Below are 19,062 nucleotides of genomic sequence, written 5' to 3'. Positions count from 1 at the left end.
ACGCCGTGAGCCTTAAATGTAGACTATCCATGTGCCTTCTAGCTTCGAAATGTGGCGTTTTGATTCCTCACATCGTGAGCAATCATGCTCAAATCGTGAGTCCAGTCAGATTAGGGTTTCTGACACGTGTCATGCTCTCAGACAGTGACATCTTCAGAAGGACATAACTTTTGCATACGAGCTCCGTTTTTCACATTCTTTATATCCACGAGAAGGTGGAGACATACTCTAAAACTTTAATTTAGAACCCTAAGGCTAAAAAGTAACCTATCGTAAACTCACTTTTTACGATTCCCAGTGTCGTGTCGGTTTTGTTGCGAAACTTCGACTTGTCATAACTTCTTCGTTATAACTCGAATTTTGGCATTCTTTATATGTACGAAAACCTTGTGACATATACTAAAACTTAGTTCATATTATTTATTCTAAATAATCATCTATCAAAAAGTCATTTTTGATGCTTATCGTCTCTAAATTGACTAGCCTGAATTTGTGGACGTTACAATTATCTCCCCCTTAGGATGATTACGTCCCGGAATCATCAACGAAACAAGGCTTGTATAATGATTCCATACATTTTCTTTTCATGCTAGGTAATAACCATAGCTTCTATGTTCCTTCGAATCAATATCTAAGTCTTGGACTTCTTGACTACAGGCGGTGCTCAATCTTGTACCCGCTCTCTATCTTGCGTTGGACTTTCAATCGTAACCTTCGAATTACATAATCCTTATTGAAGACTCCTTCTTCTTCTTAAAAGACTTAAGATAAGTTTTTTCCTTTATTTATCGTAACAGACCGATGGGTCACGTTTTAATGACCTCTCATCGTATGATACAACGCTTAAACTCGGGTCTTTTAGAGTCAAATTCCATAATGGAATATACCTTATTTCATATTATAATGTGATATAATCACATTATAGCATGTAGCACTTCTAGCTACAAGCTTCTTACATTAACAATGATTGCGATACTTATATTGATCGCTTTGATTATCTTTCACTTCAATCTTCTGGCTTAAGTCGGATGCTACATCGAACTTAGTTCTCTGAACCACGTAGAATACATATCTTAGTCGGACTCGATATGATATGACCACTAGGATCGGAATATCAATCATCTTCTGAGTCATTACCGAAATGATGGTAACGAAAAACTTGAACAAAACGGAATCAATTACTAGCTTCTTGGTAAACTTGTGACTTTCACTGATCCAAGTATGAGTCCTGTGCTTCTGGTAGTATAGGCCTCTACTACCATTCACACCTAATCATACTCATCCCAAGTATTGTCTCGCAGTTTTCCAAGTCACCATACAAGTATTTCACATAGTTATTTAACATATCATATAATATAGCTAAGGTTTGTATTATTGCTTGAAACAATTACATGGATGTTCAAGTTCACCCTACACTAGGCCTCTTATAGTAGGCTAAACCACATGATTCTATTTATATGGCTACTTGTTATCCTGACCTTAGGACATATAGATCCTTACTCCTGATCTCTTGCATTGTCACCTACTTCATCGAGGATCATCTGGAATGCTTTTGCCTTTGGCTTCAACGATGGATTTTGCATTGCAACTTCGTTCTTCTTTGGGCAGTTCTTCAAAATATGCCCACCATCTCCACATTTGTAACACTTCTTTTTGTCGAATTGACAATCTCTGGAATAGTGACCGGTCCTACCACACTTATGGCAGTTCACTTCACCATGGCATCTTCCGAAGTTCTTCTTATTGCACTTATTGCACCATCTTGCTTCACCTCTTCCTCCTCCTTCGAACTTCATTGAACCAGACTTCGAGAATTTTCTCTTCTCATTGGACCTTGGAGATCCTTCAAATTTTCTCTTCTCGCCAACTTCGACCTTGTTGGAGGCTCTACTCTCGATCATCTCTTCAACAGACTTAGCAGCCCAAATAGCCGCCTCAAGAGTAAGTGCCTAACTTACTGGCACCGCGTACTCCCATGGAAGTCCCTTTCCAGACCTATTGATTTTTGTTAGCTTGTATGGGACAATACGCAAAGCAAACTCCATTTTGTTTGTGAAAGCATTGGTATATTCATCAATGGACATGCTGCCTTTTTTCAAAGTCAGAAATTCGTTCTCTAGCTCTAACTGGTTTTGGGCTGAGTAGTACTTGCGTTTGAAGTGTACCAAGAACTCTGCCCAAGTCAGTCGTAGTGGCTCGTTGGGGCTCATTATCTTTCCTAACGTGTTCAAACAACGAACAGCCCCACTCCTAAACTGTCGCGCTGCATAAGTGGTATGTAGGTTGCCTTTGCAACCATATGTCATGAAGGCTAATTCCATCTCCGAGATCCAATCCATTACTCCAATGGGATCTTCCTTTCCAATGAAAGTTAACGGCTTACAAGTCGTAAAGTCTTTGTACTTGTATCCATTTCTCTTGAATCCGTCCTCTTGGTTATTCCTCCTTACCATAGGCAGTTCAGCTTGACCAATAGTTCTACTCTAATTTTCTTCCTCTGACTGCCCCTCATTCAGTTCAGGCTGTTCAACAATTCGTAGGTTCATGCCTATTCTCGTGCAACATCTGCCTCATCTCTTCCCTCTGTTCGACCATCATAGCCTGAATCATGGCTTGTACTCCAGCCATTGTGATTGGCTCAGGTGCAGCTGCTACCACTGGTACTTGGTCAATCACTTGGGGTTGAGGCTGCTGATAGTTATTTGTATTGCCATTTCCTAGTGCACTTTGGGTTCTTTCCATTTCGATCTGTACCCCAAATCAGACATTCGATGTGCAGTGATGAGAAGTAAGATAGGAAAACTTTATTTACGTTAGACGTATAAATCTCCTTATCCCTCCGAAAAGTTACATGCCAGTTCTAATATCGTAATTAAACGTTTAGAATCCTAAGCACATAAGGTTTCTAGATCCGGTCAGCAATAGACTATAGATCCGATCAAATAATAACATCCGATAGCATATAAGGAATCTTATAACTTAAATCATTTAGCACATAAAAGCAATTTAGGCATCTAATCCTAAGGTAAGCTAGTGACCGTGTCTAAAGTGTAGTAGACACTCATCTCACAATCATCGCCTAGAAGTCTAAGTTTAAGTCTAGAAATAAATCCTTACTCCTAGTTCGCTTAAACTAATGCTCACATACGAACTGTGACATCCCCAAATTCACGACCGAAAAAGACCGATTTGTTTATGCTTTATTTGAAAATTAGATTATCCTTTTAAAGAAAAGTGTTGCGGAATTTCTTCCCAGAAAAACATGATAAATAGATATAGTTACAACATCGCCTGAACTCGTAAATCATAGTAAGGGTTAGAGTATCATCGCATGAATACGTAGTTACAACATCGCCTAAACTCGTAATTCATCACTTACAGGTTACGAGCCTGTTGGTGTTTCCACATGACTGTCTAGAATAGTCCGTGGTCTCCACCTATACTCTGGTAGATGACTACATCGCCACATCGTTGGTCAAGGTTATGGTATCTCCTTTCATCTCACATCACCTATTTATCATCACCTATCTATCATCACCTAATTATCATCACATTTCTATCATCATCTATCTCTCATCACCTAATTATCATCACCTTTCTATCATCACCTAATTATCATCACATTTCTATCATCACCTATCTCTCATCACCCGTTGCTACCCAATATATATTTATAAGTATAAAAACACGTATATAGCTAAAATCACGTAAACATGTATAAATCATTCATCTAACATAGATATCAAGAACACTTATAATATGCACACATAACACGTAATTTATATTAAATACTTCATATCTATGCATAATATGAAAGTAACTATGCACTCACATTAGTAGCGTGAGTTGATAGAATCTGACTAGAAACGGCCAGCGGTTCGTGATCGTCAGGCTCAGGACACAGAACGGCTTCAACAAACGAGATAAGAGGAAAGAGGTTTTGGTGCAAGAATGGCTGAAGTAGAAATGGCTATTTATAGGCTGATTTTTGGCCCCTTGCAATGTGAGAATTCATTGCTCACGTCGTGAGCCATGGGTGTATCACCTCGTAGCTTCTCCATCTGCATTTTAGGCTTAAATAGTGTCCCTTTGACTCCTCATATCGTGAGTCTTAAATGTAGAGCGTCTGCTAGCTTCGAAATGTGGTGTTTTGACTCCTCACGTTGTGAGCAATCATGCTCACGTCGTGAGTCTATTCAGATTAGGGTTTTTGGCACGTGTCATGCTCTAATACAACGATATATTTGGAAGGCCATAACTTTTGCATACGAGCTCCGTTTTTGACATTCTTTATATCTACGCGAAGGTGGATACGTACTCCACAACTCTAATTTAGAACCGAAAGACTAAAAGGTACTCTATCGTAAACTCACTTTTTACAAATCCCGATGTCGTGAAACTTCGACGGGTCATAACTTCTTCGTTATCACTCTGATTTCAGAGTTCTTTATATGTACGTAAGCCTTGTAACATATACTCAAACTTAGTTAAGATTATTTATTCTAAATAATCATCTATCAAAAAGTCATTTTTGACGCTTATCGTCTCTAAATTGACTAACCCCAATCTGCGGGCGTTACATGTAGGCACCAAGACTTCGCTTGGTGCTGACACACGATGCCATACACAGGTACAACAACCAATTTAAAAAAAATCACAAAGTTCGCATATGAGATCCTTTTTTGATGTTCTTTATATCCACACGTAGGTATTGATAAGATCTACAACTTTCCATTTGACCCCATTGGCTAATTCTTGACCTATTTTAAATTTAACAGTCTGAGAAGATTACATTGTTGACAACCGTGTAAAATTCATAACTTCTACATATGGACTCGATTTTCAACTGTACTTTTATCGGTGAACTCCTAATAATGAGGCCTTCAATTCTCATTTAGATCATTTTGGCTAAAATTTGACCGATCTAAATTTGATTTCCGGGATGTACATTTCTATGCTAAATCTTAGAAAAATCACAACTCTTTCATACGAAGCCAAATTTGGACGTTTTTTTGTGCACGCTCTCGGTTCAATGTATACTATCACTTTTGTTTAGATTGCTAAGGCTAAAAAGTATTTTATCGCAAACTCACTTCTTCGTTATAAGTCAGATTCCAGCGTTCTTTATAAGTACGGAACCCTTGTGACATATACTATAATTTGTTAAGATTATTCATTCTAAATAATCTTCTATTAAAATGTCATTTTTGATTCTTATTGTCTCAAAATTAACTAGCCCGAATCTGCGGGCACTACAATTACCTTCTTGGAGTGGAAAATTCTATTGGGTTCAATTTCCTTGAGAATGTAATTGTTTGATCAAGGTTGTGGTTGTGCCCCTCAAGCTGTCGGGCATGCCGGGGATGATAAGGAATGATTTCGAGGACGAAATCAAATTTAATTGGGGGAGAGTTGTAACTCCCTGATTTTCAGGCATTTTCAAATTCATCTCTTGGTTTTAAAGTATGTCATTTTGGTACTTGTTTTGGAAGGAACTGGTCGCAAGAAGCCCCAGTGGCAAAATGGCAAGTTTGGAAGCAGGAGTTGTATGTTGCACGTACATGTGAGTACGCTAAGCATACCAGGGCGCGCTAGCTTTTCAGCCTCCAAGCCCTTGAGTCATTTTTGGAAAACACTAACCCCATAGGAGAGTGTTTTAGGCTAAAAGTGTTTTCTTTGTGTGCTTAAGGAAGAAGGAGTGGCGTCAAGGAAATTAGAAGTGGAAGGAATATTGTGGATCTTGGATCAACACCTTCTTGGGAAGCTCCAGAAGCGCGTGGATCTTAGCGGATCTGTAGTCAGAGATTATTCGTGGGATCAACTGTGATGGGGTTTTCACTTGTTATTGGCCGTTTGGGGATCTGTAAGCCAGCGGCCAGGGACAGTCTGTATGATTCGGCAGTGTGAGGAGAGTTTTCCTTATTGTACTTTCTGGTCGAAAGCACCAAGTCCGGCCCATTGGATTGTTATCCTGCTTTATCGTATGTTGGTCTGCTGTAGTGATCTGTTCGATCGGTATCCTAGTATATAGGACGATGTTATGCTTTGTGATTTTTAAGATCTGCCTGATTTTCTGTTAACCGGTTATATGTTAAGTTGTTTATATGTCGCCATGGTGTGGGTGGGTTGAGACTCTACTGCTTTTTGTTGTCAGTCAACGAACCCGATAATGTTTATATCGATATGTTGTTATTTTTTACTAGGCTTATATGTGTTTTGTATATGTATATGTTGACATGTTGTTTGGTTGGGTTGAGGCGGTTCTACTGTGTGCTGAAGGCCAACAGATCCAGGGCGTCCTAGGTAGACAGAAGGCCAGTCGGGTGTACCAGTCAGGCCTGAAGGCCTAAAGAACGTTCCTGATAGGTTGAAGTCCTGGTGAGGCGTACCAGCCATGTTGAAGGTTCTGTGAGCGTACCAAATAGATTGTAGGCTGGTGAGGCATTCTAGTTAAACTAAAGGCTATATGGGTGTACCACATGGACTGCATGCCGATGGGGCGTTCTGATCATGCCAAAGGCCCTGTATGCATGTTGTTTTTGGTATATGTTAACTATTTGTGTGGTGGTACTTTGGGGGAACTCGCTAATCTTTGTACTTAAGTTTTGGTTTATGGTATCAGGTACTTCAGAGATTTGTAGCAAGGTGAAGGCATGACCATACACATCCTGATTTTATTGCATTGATCATGGGAGACACTGATTTGTAAATAATGTTTTGGAAACAATGTTTTGTAAACACTTTTACTAGTAAATGGGTTGTTTTGAAACGTTTAAATTTGTTGTAATTTTTGGGACGTTACAAAAAATATGGCAGATATGCACTCCAAGCTTGTGCAAGGGATCAAACTCAAAGGATCCTCAGATCTGGATAATATAAAACTAAGATGACCACAATGATCCATAAAGTTGCCAACTTTATGGAATCCAACTTTCCAAACTTCCAATCCATGAAGATTAAGGGACAAACAACCAAGATATAGAAGAAAGTAACAAAAGATTAGATCTTGGACACTTACAAAGGTCCAGATAATGCACAAGGGGGATATGATTAGACTTGCTTACTGAATCCACACTCTAAAACACCTTCTTCTTCTTCTTCTTATTCTTCAATCTACTAAGAGCACCAAAAAGGTCCAAAAATCACAAAAGGAGGCTAGCGTTAAGGTTTCTGAGTCTATAGAGTGATGGATGTTGGGGATGAGCAAACCCTATCACTCACTTTACTATAAATAGGGCTCAAACCTGAAATATTAGGATTTTAGTCATCAAGCGGCCGCCATGCAGTAGGGACCAAAACAAGACACACATTAAATATTTCTTGGCCATGTCATGGTGGTGCTTTCGCCACGTTGTGGCAACCCCATGTCCACTCAAACTAGATTTCTTCCTCGAAATCGTCGGCTGAAAATATATCTAGGTAATGATCACGCATTTATGCCTCGGGTTCAAAAGTCCACTTGGAACCCTTCCAATGCAACCATTGTACCTTAATCAAAGGCACTACCATGTAACACAAGTTCTTCGTCTTCCTATCCAGAATCCCCACTCACCTCTCTACATAATTCAGGCACTCATCGACCTGAATATTATCCGATGGAAGCACCACCGAATCGTCAACCACACACTTCCGAAGTTGAGAAACATGGAAGGTGCTACGAAGTTGACTAAGCTCCTCGGGCAGTACCATTTAGTAGGCCACCTTACCTACCATGGACACTACTTGAAAAGGTCTAATAAATCAAGTGCCTAACTTACCCCTCTTCCTGAAGCATATAACACCCTTCCAGGTTGATACATATAGTAATACCATATATCCAACCTGAAACTCCAAATCAGACTGTCGTCTATCAGCATAACTCTTCAGTCAGCTATGTGTTGTCTGCAACCTCTGTCTAATTTATTGAATGAGCTTTGTCGTCTGGAGGACCACCTTAGTCCTCCCATGAACCTATTACCAACCTCTCCCCAACAAACTAGAATACGACGCTTACTCGTATATAACAACTCGTATGGTGGTGCCCATATGCAAGAGTGATAGTTTTTGTTTTATGAAAACTCAGCTAGGGGAAGGTAGGAGTCCCAGAACCCATCGAAATCAATAACACACTCCCTCAACATATCCTCAATCATCTGAATAGTCCGCTCACTTTTACCATTAGTCTAAATCCTTAGGTATTTATCTTATATCTTATATCTTATATCTTATATCTTTTCTCTATATCCTTCCTAGGTATTTCCTATAATTATCACAATATAATTATTTTATATTTGATAGTTATAATATTTTATCTTAATCATTCATAGGGATTTCCTATAACTATCACAATATAAATCTTTTATCTTATATTTTCTAATTATAATCTTAGATCTCATAATTACTTTGTATATATAAGTATTCATATATATATATATATATATACATATATATATATATATATATATATATATATATATATATATATGTACACACACACACATACACAAACCCTAATTATGGTTATTTGAAAATAGGATATTTGGGCAGAGTAACAACTAAGTACATTGCATATCCTTATATTTTGACCAATATAACTTCTAGGTACTACATTATCCTAGGGAATTTGGTCATTATAACATTAGATATTATCTCTTCCTAGACTATCAGACATCATATCTCTTAGGCATAATACCATAGCTTAACACTAGGCATAATATCTACAACGGTATTATCCTAAGGATTTAAGTTTTTTAAAATGATTTGATATTTATAACGATAAATATGTTTTGATAAAACCATGTGATAAGCATCTATTCCACCATAAAACATTTAAAATGGTTAAAATAGGGGCCGTGTATTCACTCTAGCGAAGTTTTTTGAAGCATTTGAGCCATTGCATCCGAAGCTTCGCGCCATCGAGAGGAATTCCGAAACGAATTGAGAGGTATAGCGAGAGTGTTTGGAAGAGTGTTTGGGATAAGAAAATCATAAAGTGAGTACCTCTATATATAGGGGTTGTGCACACAACACACTTCATGCGCGGCGTGCACTCACTTCGTGGCTCAATCCAGAGATTGCCACATGTCACACTTCTGATGGTCCGTGTCTCTCTAATCCTCGACGAATCTGGGTGTCAGGTGTGCACGTCGGGCACGACGCACACCTGGCGTGCACCCCCAAGTCTTTTATCAAAATTCATATCTTCCTTCGCTGCAACACAAGAATCATTAAGTCTCAAACATCCCTTTGTTGTTGAAGGGTTTTGAACATTCTAACACTCCTATGATGTACATGCAACCTTATAAACCTTGGATCTATGTTTTCTCTATTATACATGCAAATATTCAATATTCCAAGGTTTTATCCTAACTAGCATAATATGAAGCAACTATACTACAAAAGCCTAGTTAGATGACATACCTTTTGATACAGCTTGAGTCTTGAACTTTTAGAGCTTAGCCCCAATAGTTTGGAAGCCTCAAGTGGAATCACAAATCACCAAAAACACATTGGAAAACTTGAGAGAATAGTAAGCACACTAGAAATTGGTCTACTCTTGTTTACTCACACACTAGTGCCATTTAATGTGCCAAAGACCTCTTTATATAGTATGGAGGATTAGGGTTACATTGATGTAAACGCTAATACCCATGACCTTTCATTTCAATAGGATCCATGGGTTAAAAACTGCATGGACTATCCATGCAAGCTTAGCCCAACCTAAATGAACTTGGCCCATGCTATATATACATATATATATATATATATATATATATATATATATATATATATATATATATATATATAAGAGCCCATATTTAATTAGTTCCTTTTGATCACAAAATTAATTCTAAATTAATTCTTAATCAATACTAATTAAATAATATGATTTCATATTAATATATTACAACTCATAATATATTAATAAACCATAGACATACTATTCTCAAAACACTATCCATACAAATTGTTCCGGTGAAGTGCAACCCAAATGGACCATGCTACTCTTGGGTTGAATACATACCAATAATAGTTATGGGCTTAGACATCTAATCCAACAGTTGTGATGCAGGGATGATTTACTGCGAACCAAACTTCACGTTCTTACAACATAACTAATGTGGATATTACTACCTCCTATCTTAAACATCGACTAACCCACATCTGATCTCTCCTCCCTTTAGCCTAACACGCAGGAAAACACAACCCCGTTATAGAAATTAACACCCCCTACCATCGTCTAACCACTCAACCTCATGCTGCAATCCTCAAGTCGATCATCACAGCAGCTTCCTTCATGAGTCCTGCAAATCAATCTGACACTACTTCCCATAAGGCTAACGAGTCCTTTGAGTCAGCTAACTCACACATGTATGCACCTATCAAACCTAAACTTCCACGGACACTAAGGCTCAAATGATTACCAATCTCATTTTGAACAATCATATTCGACAGGGTGAAAGCAATGAGAATGACTGCAATTACGCTAGTGCCATACAACAATACCTACCCTTCCTTAGCTCCTTAGAAACCTTTTTTACCCTTCCCGATCATTGTATGGATCTTGTGCTTTCAGTAGTATGGATCCACACTTCCTTTCACACCTATCCAAACATGTCCCGAGAATTGCCTCAAAGTCTCTAAATTATTTTACCAGACCACTATCAATCTTAGATACATGTGCCACCACAGGCACACACTATTGCCCATCCTAGACTCCTTCACTCTAGGGTTCTTCTCACATATGAGCGCACACAAGAACGCTTTTCTAGGAACTCTACCACTGGTAGGTGTATCAACACACCCATATGTTTCGAAAAGCCATTACAAACTGCCTAGATTCCCAACTTATACTTCCCCATACACAAATGTTCACACCATCACACTCTAACACTTCTATAAGGTCACTAGGAATACTCACTCCCACCCTGCTATCAGTTGTGACTGAAACGTCTACCACTTTCAACCAACTATCTTACGAATACAGTACATGCAACAAGGATTATACAATTCTTTGACTAAAAGATCCAGCACTACAACGGTTGGACTCAAACAAGAGCTACATAATAGGCCAAATCAAACATTCTAAAACTATTAAATTTTTGTGGCATGCAACTTACCATATTCGTTCAATACTTAACTAACATCGATATATGTTTAACATAACACAAAGCAAACAACATTCAAATAGAAAACAATAGGCAAAAAGGCATCATAAGGATCAGGCAACCTAGCATGCAATTCATGAGGATCCTTAGCCTACACACTATCCTGCATCTATAACAGCTCATACATCACATATAAAAGACATCTCTCCTAAGAAGGTTGTAACACCTGGAATCTAGAAGATTAATTGTAGAAATAAATCCCCTTTCCTAGGGACCAACTCGACAAGTTTATGGTGGGAAACTCGACGAGTTGGAGGCTTTTGGGTCGCACATTTTTATGGATAAACTCGGCAAGTTGGTGAAGGGAACTCAACGAGTTGGACGCTGACTGAGAAACCCTAATTTTTGGGTTTTTCACCCTATTTAAACACCTTAAGTCCTAGGTGTTAGCCTCATTCCCAACCTCCATAACCCCTAACCCTAATCTAGAAACCCTAGAGCCTCCTTGAGTGTTGTGAGCTCATTGTGGGTGTGTTTTGGTGTCTTTGAAGGTCATTTAAGGAAGAGAGGCATGGTGCTTGGTGGTGGTTCAAGTACATGCTTTCAGATCATGATTCGCTGCTCCATTTCCATCATATTTCGGGTATAAAGTTCTAACCTTGCTTAATATTTTCTTAGATCTCTTCTTGGGTTAGATTGTATGCTTTTAGCCATGGATGGGTGGTTGTTGGGTAAGTAGAAGTCCCCAATGGTTATTCTTTAAGATCTATGATCTTCATGAGCTCTTTTGGCATAAAGGTGCGAACTTTATGGGTTTAAGGGTTTCATGCACTCGTTATGTCTTTCATTTAGCCCTTTTTGAGCTTTCGAGCTCCTTCTAGTCATGCTTAAGCGTAAAGATGTAAACTTTATGCGACCATCTAGCCTGATGCGGCCAGATCTGCATTTTGGGTATTGGCTTTGATGATTAAGTGCTTAATGGTTAAGCCCTCACTCTTTCAAGTCTAAGGTTTGGGTTTGGACCCATTTAGGTGGTTCCTAGGGGTAAATTTGGAAACTTTACCCTTCTTGATCTCTTTTTGGCCGAGATCTGAACATTGGAGCTCTTGGATTCGATGAAGGCAACTTAATGCACTAAGCTATTGGGTCTTGGGAAAACTCGGAAAGTTTGTGGGTCGAATCGGAAAGTTGTTTTGGTTTACCCAGTTTTTGAGTTGATGTGGGTCAACTTGTCAATTTGATTAGACAACTCAGTGGTTTGGGTTGATATGGATTATAGATCTTGACTTTCGATTTATGTCTTTGATCAAGTTTATCCCAAGGGGGTACATGAGGTAATTTTATTTCTAATTAAGGAAATTATGGGCTTAGGATAAGGCCCATATGGGATTAGGCCCAATTTGGAAAATTATCCCATTAGTGGGCCTTTGTGGATCTTTTGGTTTTGGGCCTTAGTTTTGGTTGATGTTGGGGTTAGGGGTAAAATGGTCATTTTACCCCAAGTATGGTTGGTGGGACGTGGGATGGAACCCAATCGTTAATTGTGTGTTGTTTTGATCTGATAGTTCGGAGGTGTCGTCAGGGCATCAACTAGGGATATCTTTCAATGTGCTTCAACATTCGAGGTGAGTTTCCTTACCGTGTTTAGTGAGTCAAAGGCACCAATGCCAACCCATGTTTATGTTATCTTGATAGTATGCTAGTTGTCTTTGTGACTCTTACATGTGTCTGTGGTTATATGCATTTTGCACTAAGGTCCGATGTCGGGCGGAGCCCGATGACTATTTGTGTGCTATGTATATTTCATGTGTATGTATTTATATGCTTTCCGAGCTCAGCCTAATGACCGGGCGGGGCCCGATGACTATTCAGGGCCCATTATATGTTTTATTATGTATGGTATGTGCTAATTGGGGAACTCACTAAGCTTTGTGTTTACGGTTTTTAGTTTGTGTTTTAGGTAATCCAGTCGTCAAATGAAAAAGCTCAGGATGATCGCAGCACATACACCCATGTTTTTCGCAATACGTGATCTCTGGGAATGAACTCTGACAATTGTTTTATTTGAAATGTTTTTGAATGTTTGGACAAAGCTACAATAGTGTTTTGATTATAATGAAAATGAAATTTTTATCCTTGATTATTGGGATGCTACAAGTTGGTATCCGAGCCTTGGGTTGAGGGATCCGAGAATACTCTCGAGTGTTCCTGAACTCAAATTGAGGGTTTGGTGAAATTTTTTATAAAAGGAAATTTCTAATCAAAGGAAGGGATGTGATGCGTTCAATCGGCCGAGCTTAAGTAAGTTTCTCCCAAAATACCCATACATGTTATCTGATATGATTTGATTTATGAATCTGTGAATCGCATTCTAGTTAGAGTTAAGGATCTGCTCAGTTTTGCATGGTAGAATGCAAGGAGAGATGCCTTGTATGCCTATTGTATGAGCTTGTAGACTTGCAAGCTAGTCCTGATTAGCCAATGATAGGATGGTCTGATATGATATGCCTGTAGTCTATGAAGCATGGTGTCACAACCCGAAATTTCCATTTTGAACAAACCATATCAAGCCAATAGAAGTAGAGCAGTTGCAGTGAAATTCCAGACTTCGGGTATAAGTTTGACCATTTTTTAGGATTTACACTAAAGGAGATATCAGGAGAGTGGATGCACTAGGGTTTTGTGCAACACTGTTATTCCAATACTCTTGGATATTAGAGTTCATTCCCGGAATAAAAGTATTTTCTGCCAAAAATCCATGGACTATATATAGAAATCTGAACCATATTCATTCATTAGTTACATTTCCAATTAGAGAAAAGCTAACATTCTCTCTAGGGGATCTTCGGGTTTTTATCCCAAATTGTGAGTACCTCGATCTAGTTATACTATATAGCTTAGATTGTGTTTTATAACATCAAAATCGGACCAAAACCCCAAGATTTGGGAGTTTACTGCCCAAGAACACTTGGGGAGTAAACTCCATTTTAAGGGCCAAAAGTGTCCCAATGTCCCTCAAAGCCTTGGAACTCAAACTAGAAGCCACCATTACATGTTTAGGACACAAAATCAATTAGAATCAAAGGGTGAAAGTGAGTTCACGGCCAAGGAGGTTCTTGGGCTGTGAACTCCATGTTTAACTGCCAAAATGGCCTAAAAAACCTCCTTAAGCCAAGAGACTAAATTGGACATGTACCTAAATCAGTCTAGGACTAGCAAACACACTTAGAACACCAAGAGTAAGGTGTTCACGGTTCAAGAAGTTCTAGGACCGTGAACTCCATAAAATGGTGCCATAAACTCTTCTAAAGCCTAGTACAAAAGCCTAGTTTAGTTCCTAGTTAATTTAGGGAGTTGAAAGCACCATAAACATCCTCCCAAGGGAGATTACAGCCGTAATCTCCAAGGGATATGGTCCCAGGGCCGTAAACGCCTAAAAGGAGTTATATTATGCCTTAAACTCTTCCATAGACCAAGCCATTAAGTAGAAATGCTTATTAGGGCCTTATAGAGCATCAAACATAAAATGGTAACATAAGTGTGAGCTTACGGCCGTAAACTCATGAGTTTACGACCTTAAACTCACTTAGTAGGGTCATTAGGGCCATGAACCTCATGGTGGAGTATTCCTTGAGCCCTACACATAATAGCTTCCCCTACAAACACTTAGATGCAATCCTAGTGGCTAATAACACTTAATAAAGGTGTTTAGCATGTCCTAGGGTGTCTTGACTTGTTTATTAGTTGTATATAGACTAATTTGTTACATATATGTGAATTTATATGTTAACTAGGACCATAGAGTGTGTTCAAGACTTCACTTGACACCTAGCAGTCCTACCTCTTCAGTTCATTCCAATCACTTACAACAGGTGAGTTCATACCCCTTAATCAATGTTTTAACTATTTTTAAATGTTTTATGGGGGGATACAAGTAGAATCATGCTACTTATTATATCAATCACATGTAATTAATAAGCAGCATTCAAATGATTTACTACTCATTAGCCGTTTTACCAAACAGTTTCCATCAAATGATTTTCATAAACACTTTATATGTTTAAAAATCCTTATTAAACTGTACATTTTACTCTTTATTTTTCATTTCAAACTCATTTACAACTGTGTTTAAAACAAATGTTTATTTATACTTAAACTATTTTATCAAACCCATGCTTTCAAACCGTTTTATAGAGTGACATCAACTCAATCTTTTCTTAAAATAATAATTATGTTCAAAGGTTTTACAAAACTTATTTATTCTTTTATATTATAAATTGCATGCCTCTATATGTATAGTTATATAAGAAACATTTAAAAGACTTAGGAAGGCTATCCACCTTGTTTTCTTTTCCTCGATTTGGATGTGGTCTGATAGAATATCGGGTACCCGTCCGAAGGTCGTTTAAATATTTGTTATATATCATGTGTACATATATAGTCATAAAAGGTCTTTCCAGTTCATCCAATGCCCTTGGGTAGCAAGGGTATACATCGATGTTCATATGTACCAGTTATATTACTAGTAAGCTACCATATGGGTAGTTTAGGAAGATACTAGAACTATTACTAGAACGTGATATCATACAATGAGTCAGTTCATTCACGAGTCAATACTTGCTAGATAGAGAGAACATACATTACAGCTAGTACACACAGTACATTAATATACAATTGCATGATTACGTTTACATAGAAATTATGTTTTAAGCATGCCTATATATGTATAGTTATATAAGTAATGTTTAAAAGACTTAGGAAGGCTATCCACCTTGTTTCCTTTTCCTCGATTTGGATGTGTTCTGATAGGATATCGGGTACCCAAGGTCGTTTAAATATTAGTTATATATCATGTATACATATATGGACATAATAGCTCCTTTCAGTCACTTCAGTACCTTTGGGTAGCAAAGGCATACGTTCATATACTTTTACATGATTACGCTTACATAAGTACATATACATGAATACGTTAACAAAATTGTGATCCAATGTATCAGAGCATGCCTTCAATGTCATGGCCCGAGTTGTAGCTAGAGTCTCTTGGAGGGAGGGCGTGAGTTTGCGTATAGATCTATACTGGATTGACTATCCTACACCTTGCTGCTAACTACAGCTGGACCGGTAGGTCTGCGGGTGCCAAACGTCATTTCTTTTTACGACCATACGTATGTCGTTGTTACCAGTCAATAGTATGGTGCAATTAATCACATGATACCTTAATATAAATCCGGTTTAAGGTAGTTACTACACCAGTAATTCCTGTAATTCCTATATTTTGTTAATGATAGTTACACTTGGGAAAATTACACACTTTTACAAGAAACGAACATCTAGAACAGTTAAGTCTTGGTAGAAGACTACATTGAGAACAGTTAGGTCTTGGTAGAAGACACCCTGTATATAATAGTAGGAATCATAGGGATCTCTAGGGTTTTTCAAACGTTTACAGTTGTTTTACAAACATTTTTACACTTACCGTTCATATACATTTTTCCATACTTACAGTTCATATACATTTTCAATACATAAAAATTCTTACATACAAATTAAGACACTAAAATACTTATGATCTCACCAGCTTCAAAGCTGAAACTCGCTTTCAAAATTACTTGTATCCTTAGGTCATTATAGATAGGTACCGATGCAAGGATTAGGGAAGATGGAGCTCGTTCAAGACTCATCTTTCATTTTGATTTATGCTTTAGTGTTTATCAAAATTTGACAGAACACAGTTGAATAATAATTATATTATTAATGCAATGGATGATGTTGTTGCTTGTTTACTACTTTTCAATGTTGTGATACTGTACATGACGTCCTCCGCCCCAGAACGTTTCCGCCATTCTTGGTTTTGGGGTGTGACACATGGGATGCTGGATTGGGTATGATTTGTATGCGTAAGGAAATTAGTAGCGGGAGTGGGAGCTCCTAGTATGTGTTGTAGTATGTAGGTTTCGATGCTCGTGATTATTCTATGGATTGGAGTGTTTTTGCATGAATGCTGCTTGCTTCGTGCTTTGTGGAACTCATAAGTGATGAGAGTTAGCTATTGAGTAAAGATGCCAAGTCACATGTGGCAAAGGTTGATAGTCTCAAAGTGATGGATTTGACCCTATTGTGCAACTCTCGTTTGAGTCTAACCGTTGTAGGGATGAGACTGTTATTCGAAGGATTATCTAAGCTTTGTTGCATGTGATTGTGTTCATCAGGTAGCTAACTGACATTGTGAGGAGTTCTTCAGCAGCTGATGGCCGGGTGAGGTTGGGAACCTAGGAAAGCCTAGGGTTTGCTTCAGTGGGATTTGTTGTGTTGGTTAGCGAGTGTTGTTGTTTGGATTTCAGAAGGTGACTTAGACGATGCGGGAGGATTCTTGAGGAAAGTATGGATAGGTGTGGAAGGTAGTATTGGGTGTATTCTACTGGAAACACTGGATCCATACTCGAATAGAGGAGAGTCTAGCAGAATCTAGGAATCCTATGGGATGAGGATTCTTGGGAATATTCAGACTTGTTGCGTGATGTTTTGGTTTGGTGTTGAACACTCAAGAATAAGGTTCAGATTTTGGTTCCGGCTCAATAGTAGGTATTAAGCCGATCGATGCGCGGTCGAGGGAGTTCATCTCATTGAAGATTTCTCGCGAAGTTTCGGAATGGACCTTGGTGGTCTTTGGTTCGGCCAAGGAAGGGAATTTGTAACACCTGTTCCAGGTATTATTTAATTTATCTAATTTTTTTAGGGTTTTGTGCATGGACTCGCCGAGTTGGGGAGCTCGAACTCGTCGAGTAGAGGGTATTATGAGGATGCGTGACTTCAGACCTACTCGATGAGTCGGAGGACCCGACTCGTCGAGTAGGAATTGTAAAGAGAAACACTAATTTTCAGGGGTTTGTACCCTATTTAAAGAACTAATAGCTCATTTGCAGCCTCTTTTGTCGTTCCTACAACTAGAGAAACCCTAGTTTTAGCCTTGCATCGTTTTGAGTGAGAGAGAGAGAGAGAGAGCTTTTGAGAGTGATTTTGGTGTGGTTGTGAAGGATTTTGGAGCTTGAAGAAGAAGGAGCAAGGAGAGAAACAGTAGATCCGACATCCACTCTGTATTAGCAACCATCTTGAGGTATAAAGTTACTATCTTGATCTTTAGTTGCTTAGATCCCTTTTCTTTGAAGTAAACGGACACTTTCGCTGCCAAAAAGGATGTCATACTCGGAATTGGAGTTATCACAAGGATATGGTTCCAGATCTGGACATCTCTAGGTACTCAATGACATAGATTTGTAAACTTTATTAGTCCCTTCCCATGCACTAAAACCATGTAGGAACCTTAGTTTTGGTGTTCTAGCCTTGTAAGGCCTTGCATGCACGTAAAGTTTGCAACTTTACGTGGTAATTACACTAGGAGAAGTTGGATTTGAAGGTTAGGACCTTGGATTTCACTGGAAAGGACTGAACACAAAGGGACTATAGGAACTCGTCGAGTCCCTTATTCGACTCGACGAGCCAGGTAGGGTTTACCTGTTTTCGAGATTATGAATGAGTGCAGTAAAGGATTAGAGTTTGGGTCTGCATGAACTTTTGATTTTCTAGATATTTGATGAACTTGACGAGTCACTTAGGTGACTCAATGAGTTGACTCGGGATTCAGTGGAACGGACCCGAGAGGAACTTGACGAGTAGTTGGATGCCCTCGAAGAGTTGAGGTCAACATGTACTATTGACTTTGACTTTGACCAAGGTTGAATTTGAGGGAGTTTATGGTATTTCGGGATTTGTGACAATTTATTCACATGATGATTATAAGCAATTGAGTTGGAGCAGTGCGTGGGACTTTTTCAATTTTATCTTGTCAGTTCAGCATTCGCGGGAGGTGAGTCTTCTCAATATACCAATGAGTTTAAGGCACCAAGGTCGGCCCATTTTATGATATGTGGATTATCGATTAATTATGCGCGATGTTATTACGACATTTGCATGG

The 19,062-nt window shown here is 38.6% G+C and overlaps 1 protein-coding gene across 1 annotated transcript; it reads right to left on the bottom strand.

Moving 5' to 3' along the window:
- Positions 1-1,496: 1,496 nt before the first annotated feature.
- Positions 1,497-1,901, bottom strand: LOC111881602 (uncharacterized). The gene has a single exon (XM_023878006.1). It carries the CDS (start codon positions 1,899-1,901, stop codon positions 1,497-1,499), a length of 405 nt encoding a protein of 134 aa, XP_023733774.1.
- Between the last annotated feature and the right edge of the window lie 17,161 nt (positions 1,902-19,062).

The sequence above is a fragment of the Lactuca sativa genome, chromosome 4 (assembly GCF_002870075.4).
Source record: "Lactuca sativa cultivar Salinas chromosome 4, Lsat_Salinas_v11, whole genome shotgun sequence".
NCBI classification, from domain to species: domain Eukaryota; kingdom Viridiplantae; phylum Streptophyta; class Magnoliopsida; order Asterales; family Asteraceae; genus Lactuca; species Lactuca sativa.
The sequence above is the reverse complement of the archived record's forward strand: the minus strand, read 5'-3'. Positions and strand labels throughout refer to the sequence as shown.